The 10,000-nt window shown below is 50.5% G+C and overlaps 1 protein-coding gene across 2 annotated transcripts in view; it reads left to right on the top strand.

Moving 5' to 3' along the window:
- The window catches only part of atrnl1a (attractin-like 1a), a 206,239-nt gene that overhangs the window by 187,119 nt on the left and 9,120 nt on the right, over positions 1-10,000 (top strand). For both annotated transcript variants that reach the window (XM_070977907.1, XM_070977908.1), the window contains one exon: positions 4,550-4,664. In XM_070977907.1, the coding sequence (XP_070834008.1) occupies positions 4,550-4,664 (115 nt within the window). The remainder of the gene's footprint in view (positions 1-4,549; positions 4,665-10,000) is intronic.

Raw genomic sequence — 10,000 nt, forward strand, 5'->3', positions numbered from 1 at the left:
CTCCCCCCACCTCTCTCTCTCTCTCTCTCTCTCTCTCCCTCTCCCCCCCACCTCTCTCCCCCCTCTCCCCCACTCCCTCTCTCCCCCCCTCACCTCTCTCTCTCCTCCCCTCTCTCTCCCTCTCTCTCTCCTCCCCCCCCCTCTCTCTCCCCTTCTCCCTCTCTCTCTCTCTCTCTCTCTCCCTCTCCATCTTGTCCGCTGAGGAAGCTTTTATTCTGGACTGACAGCTCAGCAGGATTTTACTATTGACTTAAAGGCCTACCTGGACTCCGCCCCCACCCCCCCACCCCTCTTTTCTCCCCTCCGTTCATTTCTACCTCTCTTAATTGTCACTTGTGCTCTCTCGCTCTCACTTACTGTGATTAGGTTGGGAAAGGAGCCAGAGAAAGCTCTTAGAGTCGTCACATCGGCCTGGCTGAGCTTCATCATTTACACACACTCACACACTCACACACACTCGCACACACGCACACACTCACACACACTCACACACACGCACACACAAACACACAACACATAAAGATTCAGACACACAAAACTTCTCTGCTGTTAGATTTGTCATTTTGTGAAGCAGCTTGTTATTAACCAGTCCAGAGTGTGACGTGTGTGTGTGTGTGTGTGTGTGTGTGTGTGTGTGTGTGTGTGTGTGTGTGTGTGTGTGTGTGTGTGTGTGTGTGTGTGTGTTGTGTGTGTTGGGGGGGGTACGAGTGTCAGAGGACAGAGGACGCCGTGAGCGATGTTTAAGAGCATTAAATGCATCAGGACTGTGAGACACACAGGTTCAGTTTAGTGAGTGACGATGATGAAGATGTCTTCGTCTAAGTTAAGTTTAAGTTAAGTTTTTATCTGCTGGTCGTCTTTTTTAGGACTTCTTGTTTGTTTGCTTTAAGTTGAGAGCGCGTTCATGTTTAACCCTGAAGATTTAAACGTGATTCATGATGTGTTTCTTCCTTTCATCACGCTCATGCGACCTTTGTATGACCTGTTGCTCTGCAGGTGTCGCTGCTGTTTACCTGTCTGTGAATGTTAATGACCTTTAATACCAGTTATTTCCTGGAGGAAACGGTGTCTCGTAAACATGATGTAACATTAATACGATTGTGTGTGTGTGTGTGTGTGTGTGTGTGTGTGTGTGTGTGCCTCAGATCAAAGGAACGAGTGGATTGTAGCTTCACAAACTAAAGTGAGCTGCTGTTGCTTAGGAACCACGCTGACAGTTTGCACCGTGAAGTAAATAAATAAGAGAACATGTCACGGTCAGTGTGTGTGTGTGTGTGTGTGTGTGTGTGTGTGTGTGTGTGTGTTTTACAACACAGAAACATGATTTCAGCGACACACACGTGTTACTCATCATTTCTCTCATCTCGTTTTACTTTCTTCACTCTTCAATCAGGACAACAAGAAGAGATGCTAATAGGAAGTGTGTGCGTGTGTGTGTGTGTGTGTGTGTGTGTGTGTGTGTGTGTGTGTGTGTGTGTGTGTGTGTGTGTGTGTTTAGTTAGTGGGGAATTCATCATTTCCTGACACTCTGAAAACACTAAACAAACAGCGGAGCCTCCAGCCTCTAATTATGCTGTACGCTCCAGCACTTAAACTTATTAGCACCAGAGGGGGGTGTGTGTGTGTGTGTGTGTGTGTGTGTGTGTGTGTGTGTGTGTGTGTGTGTGTGTGTGTGTGTGTGTGTGTGTGTGTGTGTGTGTCCTCTCTGTGTTGGTACCAAGGTGGTCCAAGTTCTGTGCTGTTAGCTTGCTAGCGTCTTTGGTAGCGGCGTGCTAATGCTGATGCGCACTCTCATTGCTCTGCGTACACGCCAGCTAGGGGGTCGACAAGCTGCCGTTTGATGAGTTTTTAAATGCTGGATGTCACTTCAGTCACACAGATGATTTTGAGGATTCAAAGTGAAGGTCACCCATGCTGATTGGATGCTCGCTCTGCTGTTGTAAAGCTTTACTTTCAGTCACTGAGCACAGACGGTCTTTTCCTCCACAGTTTCCACTTTGTGTTCCTGCAGTTTGACACCGTGTGCTGTGAAACGCTGTTTCAGTCGCAGTGTTTCGCCGCTGACCCGAGCAGCTCTGTGGCCACAGTTTGAGCTCGGCTCTGAAGAAGAGGAGGCGCTCCAGCAGAAACGTCTTCATCATGCTGTGATGCTTTTACTTACAACAGTGAACAAATCAGGCAAATCTGCCTTCATCAGAGCAAATATGAATAAATAAATGTTCTCTTTGAAAGGACATGTCTTTATCACACACACACACACACACACACACACACACACACACCCACCCCAAAACAGACAAAACCTGCAAAAATCCAGGAAAAGCAGAGCGAACATAAACAAAAAAATTCAAATAAACATACACGGCTTCAGCCTCATCCTCAGCTACAGCCTCAGTTTCAGCCTCAGCCTTAGCTTCAGCCTCAGTTTAAGCCTCAGTTTCAACCTCAGCTTCATCCTCATCCTCAGTTTCAGCCTTAGCTTCAGCCTCAGTTTCAGCCTCAGCCTCAGCTTCATCCTCATCCTCATCCTCAGTTTCAGCCTCAGCTTCATCCTCAGCCTCATCTTCAGCCCCAGCCTTAGCTTCAGCCTCAGTTTCAGCCTCATCCTCATTTTCAGCCTCAGCTTCAGCTTCAGCCTCAGCTTCATCCTCAGCCTCATCTTCAGCTTCAGCCTCAGTTTCAGCCTCATCTTCAGCCTCAGCCTCTCTGGCGGTCGTGTTCAGGTAACTCACAGCGCTTCATATTTTGAAGTGATATCTGGGTAAGACATTCCCGAAAGAGCAGAAACATGATTGCTGCTTGTGATGTTTGAGACTTCCAGCTGACACATGAACCGACACATCTGTTTGTCACTCAGAGCGAAAGAGATCAAAATCAATAAAGAAGAAGAAGAAAAGTGAAGCTGGTTAAAATATGTGTGTGAGTACGAACTCGTGGGCTCTTTCCTGTACGCACACACCGACTGCAGACAGTGTGCACGTGTGTGCGTCCTCCCCACAGACCACTGTAATAAACAGGGTGAGTGTCTGTGACCTCTGTGGTCCAGAGAGGCAGAGGAGTCAAACCTGATCGATAACCCAGTGACATGTAAGGAAACACCATCCCAGCCATTAAACATCAGAGCCAGAGAGACGCAGCATGTATGATCAGCCCCAAAGGCACCGCACGGCGTGTATCACAGCGCTCTGAGGACAGGACAGGGCTCTGAGGACAGGACAGGGCATGGCAGGACAGGGGTCTGAGGGCAGGACAGGACAGGACAGGGCTCTGAGGACAGGACAGTGCAGGACAGGACAGGGGTCTGAGGACAGGACAGGACAGGGCTCTCAGGACAGGACAGGACAGGGGTCTGAGGACAGGACAGTGCAGGACAGGACAGGGGTCTGAGGACAGGACAGGACAGGGCTCTGAGGACAGGACAGGGCATGGCAGGACAGGGGTCTGAGGGCAGGACAGGACAGGACAGGGCTCTGAGGACAGGACAGTGCAGGACAGGACAGGGGTCTGAGGACAGGACAGGACAGGGCTCTCAGGACAGGACAGGACAGGACAGGGGTCTGAGGACAGGACAGGACAGGGGTCTGAGGACAGGACAGGGCTCTGAGGACTGGACAGGACAGGACAGGGCATGGCAGGACAGGGCTCTGAGGGCAGGACAGGACAGGGGTCTGAGGACAGGACAGGACAGGGCTCTGAGGACAGGACAGGACAGGGCTCTGAGGACAGGGCAGGACAGGACAGACCTGCTCATCCTGCAAGGAAGCAACTTTGAGAAGCACAGAAGCATAAAATTCAGGTTTCAACTTTGTTTGATTTAAACATCTGCAAAAACACACAAAGCAATATTCAAACCTCAGTACTGGAGTTTTGTCCCTGTTCTGCTCGTAATATCAGACTGATAACAGACTGTGTCCTCATTGGCTGAGCACGGCCCTCATTCGATTGGCTGTGGGTGGAAGACGATCAATGACGTGACCGTTGATATCTAAACGCGTGTGTTTCCACGCCTTACGCAGCGCGGCGGACAGAACGACCTCGTACCTGTCCGATTAGCTGCACAGCGGGCGGGGCTCCGCAGGCTGCTTTCCCCAGCGGGGGGCTCTGATCATGGGGGGGTGGCAGCAGGGATCTGGGTGGTGCTGCATGAGCTGCGGGTGTCTGAGTGTCAGCTCCATCCTTCAGATGAAGGAAAGGAGCGTTTCTGTGCACACACACGCTTGCAGACGCAGTGATGCTGGTGGTGTCAGCGTCTGTCCTCATGATGTCTGAGGGGACAGAACGTAAATGTCTCCGTTCTGTTGACCGTAAACCATTTTAAAAACGCTCTTTAAGTCACCTGGCTTTACTCCACGCTGCAGAGGACACGTTCCTTCGTGTCTCTCTGCTCACTTTGTTTTCAGTGTGTACTCACCGTGTACTTGTTTGTACTCACTGTGTACTTGTTTGTACTCACTGTGTACTTGTTTGTACTCACCGTGTAATTGTTTGTACTCGTTGTGTACTTGTTTGTATTCACCGTGTACTTGTTTGTTTGTCTTTGTGTGTGCAGGCGGCGCCGAAGCCCATCGCGATGGAGCCCTGCTGGGGGAGCAGAGCCGGCGTCCTCACGGTGCTGCTGTATCTGCCCAGAGTCCCGTCTGGAATACCTCCACCCGGACAGTCTGGTACGATTCACACAAAGACAGACAAGTACAGAACAGTCCTCACCTTCTTTTAGCTTATTTGTTGATCTGTCCCCAGTCAGTTTATGTCCAGCTGACTCTGACGGCTTTGAGGAATCAGTGTCACCACGTTCGTGTGTCTCCTGAGGCTTCTGTGTCCATGCGGTTGGACATTTTGTTTGTCAGGTTTTTGACAGTTTTCCTTCTGATTTGATGTGAACAGTTTCTTTTATATGCTTCTCATGTATTTTCCAGTGAGATGCTGCATAATATTCTGCCTTGTCTCTGGAAAAAGGGCCGCGTCGATCATATTTTGTGTTGATAATTTGAAAAGGCAGGTCGTGCATAATGACCAGCAGTCATTTCTGCTATCAGCAGACAGTGTTTGTGTCCAGCTGTCAGACATTTAGCAGGCACAGCTGATGGGACTCTGGATGATTAAGTGTAACAAATATCAACTCTCCTGCTGCTGATTTCTCCATTTTCATTTGATTGTCGCTGTTGTTGTAAACTGTCAGCTGTCTCTGATCCATGAAATCCCTCATCTTCGTCATCGTGGGCTCACATAAACACGGTCCACACCATTTGTGATCCTTTTACTCGTTGGACCTGTTCTCGGCAGCGCGGCGCTGCAGCGGGCGGCGCTTCTCTCGTGCCTCGCGGCGGCTTCCCGTCATGTAAAATCGGCTGTGGCAGTTGAAAGAAAAGCCGAGTAAACACACTAAATGTGACGCATCCAAGGAACCATCAAAAGAGTCTGATGTTTCCCGCCGCTGTCATCATCAGGACGGTGCGCACACAGAGCCGGGGAGGCTGTTTTATAGCCCAAAGGTCACATGTTCAATCCCTGCGAGTCATATCTTCAGTGCAGGCAGACCAAAGACATTGTTCTGTCAACCTGCGAGCACCAGTTTAATCCCTGAAACATGAAGGCGGAGCTCCGGTTCATGGCATCAACAGCGCTACGAGCTCAGGATCTGTGGAGTCAATCCCTTATCTTAGTCTTCTGCGGCGCGGCGTCCACCAGGGCCAATTAAAGGAGAGGCGGCGTCATGTTTTCTCTACAGTCCCACCACTGACTTGTCCTTGAGCAATGCTCCAAACACCCAGATTCATTTTCTCTGCCGGGGATCAAACTGACGACCTTCACACATCTGTCACGTAGAGTTCATTTCTTTAATGGAAACTATGAACGTATTCACCATTGACCTTTTTGTCTGAGACGGCGCTGATGTCATCAGGTCGGCCATGTTTCTCCGGTGGCCCAGAGGGGCACTGAACATTTTGATTTGCAGGTTCGAGCTTCAGAGTTTCTGCTGTTCTCTGTTTTGTGTCTTCGGGGGTTTGAACTGCTGTGATTGGCGTTTTTTACAGCGACTGACTGAATCAGAAACGGTCTGAAGTCGTGCGTCGTCTCGTTTCAGAGAAAGTGTCGGCCGCGCTCTGTTTTTCTTTTCTATTGTTTCACAGCAGGAAGGCGGTGTTGTTGGAAATTCTGAACTAAATAATTCAGGAGGCAGAGAGGCGACACTGGAACGCAGCAACACGGCGTTTGTGCAGATCAGCGTGGTGGAAGTCCAAAGGTTTTTATCGCCATGGCAGCGTGCTCTGACCCTCAGCGTCAGCATGTTTTCTGAGCTCCTGAATAAACTCTTGACATGTGGCACCCGTTAAAGAAGGTCTGATGTGGTCCGACCTTCCTGCTTTCCCTCTCTGCTCAACACTTACTGTTGGATCAGTTGTTCCCTGAACGAGACATCCTGACTTTCCACACTCTGAGCTCATGTTGCCGTTGCAGACGTACGACATGCGATATCCTCGCCTCGCTGCAGCCGACCACCGCTGGAACGACGGCAGCGCTTCCTCACGGACCTGACGGAGGCCTGCGGCTTTACGCCCCGTCAGCGAGAGGCCAGTCTTCCCTCCCTCCAGCTCATCTTCCACCTCGGCCGGCCTCTCGTACTCTCCCCCCGCTGACACATATCCATATTTTCTCTTTATATTTTCACACATCCCCTGCACCTATTTGGGAGACTGCTGTCAGTCTGTCTGTCTGTCGGTGGTTTGAGTCTTTATAAAGTGGACTGTATGTAACTGGAGCAGGTGTGAGAAGCCTCCGTTCCTCCAGGCAGGAAGCAAAAGCCTTCATCAGGACCAGTACCTGACAGAGGAAGACGAGCGGAGCAGACGGAAAGTGAAGACTTTCCCTAAAGCTGGAAGGAGCTTCACCCTGAAGCCTTAAAGCCAGGCTGTGGTCTAACACAGGGCAGGGAAACATGTCGGTGTGTGAGAACAAGTTCACACGAGAGAGAAATAAAAGCATCGCTGCAGCCAGAGGTAATTATGACCGTACAAAAAAAAACAGAGAGGTTAATGGTGTCGAAGAACAACTGGAGGAAGACTCAAAGTGTCCGAGAAAGTGTGTGAAGCTAAAGCGAGCGCAGCAAACGCTCCATTTCATGTTCAGCTAATTGACAAAAAAACATCCCCCCCCCCCCCCCGGATTTCACCATTGATTGGACCAGCAGCCTCAGAAAACACAGGGCGTGTCCATAAAGTGTCTCTCTGGAATGACTCTCTCCTCCGTCGCTCTGAGCAGACTCTGCTGTCTGTGCGTCGGATGCCTTCGTGCCAGCAGGCAGCGGCGCAGAGAGGCTAAAGTCGCCTTCAGGCCTCGCGTCCGCTCATTATTTCCCTTTTGTCCAGAGGACGTCCACTTTCACATCCACAGTGTTTTGTACTTTGAAGTACGAGACAAAACTGTGCTCCTGCTTCGTCGTGCTGTGAAGCGATGTCTCAGCATCCCTGGCCGACGGACTCGGAGGCTTTCAGCGCTCCTTCAGTTAAAGGTTAACACGAGCAGTCGAGCTGCTGCTGCTGCCGTGTGATGATCAGTGACTGTTTCTTTCATTTTAACTGTAATGACTTGAGTGGAGGTCAGATGAGAAGCCCACTGGGGTCTTTATTTGTTCATTTTAGTGTTTTAATGTGGATAAAACCAACAGACCTGGGCTGTAGCTGACGAGTCTGAAGCTGATTGGTTCAAATCTTAACTTGAACAGAAGCCAAGAGCTATATTTTATCTTTATTTCATCCATTACTGAGCGTATGCTCCCGGACTAACGCAGCGCTCAGTCACACTCTGTCTGTCCCCGCTGGACATTGTGCTGGACAGGACTTGCATGGATGCTGAAGAGTCAGAGAGGAAAGACACAAAAACTCTTCAGGAAGCAGAAGCATCACGGACACACGGCGCTGTCAACTGTCAGGTTTAGGTCACGCAGCACAACGCTAACAAGGCTAATACGTTTGAAGCACGACAACCAGCAGCAATCTCAGCTGACAGAACTCCAGATAGAACCGGTTTAAAGTCATTTAAACTGCACTGAACGTGCTGTTACCTCACAGGTAGGTTTGCTGCTTCCTGCCTGCTTCTGCCTGATGTTTGAGCCATTAGCTCATCACAGCAGCAGCTAATTTTCAGGAAATTAGACCAATGAAAGACTCGTCACTTCTAGTCAGGCTGCTCTCTGAGGGACGTCCAGGCTCTCATGTTGTTTTCTCACCAAATCAATGAACTAGCCGTCGTCCTCAGCGACGTTTGAAGCCTCGAGTCGATGGCTGTGTGTTGGAGATCTGAGTCAGTCGTTATCAAAGTAATCCAACACATAAACAGGCGACGACACGCGTGCAGACACGTAAACACACGATGCAACTTCAAAACGCTGAGGAGCCGATATAAAAAGAGAGAGATCGCCCACCCATCATCCATCCGTCTCCCTCCATCCTCCTCCTCCTCCCCAGAGACTCTCAGCATAGGGTCAGACAGCAGTCCTCCATTGATGTGAGCATGTATGAACGTGAAGCCACTGCAGGCCGGCTCCGCCCCCCCTCGCTGGGAGATACTTCAAGAGGAATCGTCGATGAGCGAGCCTATTTTAGCTCGCCTTCCTCGCACAGTCCTCCTCTCTTCTCTTTGTTTTCTTCTTGTCCTCCCTTGCTCTGCTCCCCTGAGGTGTTACCATTAACTGACCCTTCATATGTGAGAAGGAGAAAACACCAGCGCTGATTCAGAGGAGAAAAAAGCAGCAGCAGTTTTCTCAGCTGCCAGTGTCTCACCCAGCTCTTCTTCTCTTTCTCTGTCTGTGTCTTTCTGGAGCTTTTTCTTCAGTCCTCACACCACCAGTGTGGCATTGTGGGACAGAATGCGTGCTTTAGCTCCCAGTTTGTGTTTGTGGTGGTTTAGCGCCAGCGGTGATGTGGGAGTCATCGACCATCGCGATGAAGAGGGAGCCGAGCCTGATGAAGAGGCTCTTATTTTACCAGTCAGTCTACATTCCTTCCCTCACCTGTGGTCCAGATAGAGAGCAGGAGGATGAGGCTGTGACACAGGTGAGTGAAGCAGGAGGTGAGATATCAGGGGGGAGGTCCAAGTGGAAACGCTGCTCCCTCGTGTTGAAATGAGCCAGATGAGGTGGTTTGGAAACTTGAGCTGATTGCTCATCCACACAGGAGGAGGTCTCAGAAGAGACCCAGAACATACCAGAGGAGTGGAATATCCCATCTGCTGGAGCTGGAGGACGTGCTGAGGGAGAGGACGTTAGGTGGCTGATGATGGATGGACAGCGTCAAATATGTGATGTCACGACATGAACATGAGAAGTCAGGACGTCAAAATGACACCTCAACGTCAAAGTGCCCACAAACCTCCAACCAGTCAACAGGACCGAACCAGTGAAGGTTCCTGACTGATCCCTGAGGACAGAACCTCTGCTCTCATGGACGGGCTGGTGTTTATCTGTGGGAGCTGAACTCTGCTGAGCTGTGCTCTTCCTGTCTCCGTCCATGGGCTGGTCTTTGTGGTGAGATTACAGGCTGCAGCAGTGCCAGAGGTCCTGAAGCTCTTTTTCTTCTCTGTGATCGAGCTCGACAGAAACAGACCTCGCGGATCGCTGTGTTCAAAGCCAAATCGGATTCTGTGATCAAATAATCATTTCTGCGTGAATCTCGGCCCAGCGACCAACCAAGAGTCCTGAAAGTGGCGGCGAGTCGAGGCGACGGCTGCCGTCGGCCATGCTGCAGTGGACGACCAACACGGGAGGAGCAGGTCGACCGCTGAGGGACCGTTGGACTGATTCAGAGTCACAGTGGCCCGACAGGACGGACAAAGCAGGAGACAACACTGACAGTCAGCACCGGGAAGTAGAGGAGGGGAAGGATGGAAAAAGGGGGAAAGATCTTATTTTTGGCTCCGCTCACTCTTCATCTCTCCCCTGTCAGTTCCACCTCTTTGTGCTGTGCCTCCCACAGCTTTTTATTGTTTCATGTGAAATGGGACT

Source organism: Chaetodon trifascialis, chromosome 13 (assembly GCF_039877785.1).
Source record: "Chaetodon trifascialis isolate fChaTrf1 chromosome 13, fChaTrf1.hap1, whole genome shotgun sequence".
NCBI classification, from domain to species: Eukaryota; Metazoa; Chordata; class Actinopteri; order Chaetodontiformes; family Chaetodontidae; genus Chaetodon; species Chaetodon trifascialis.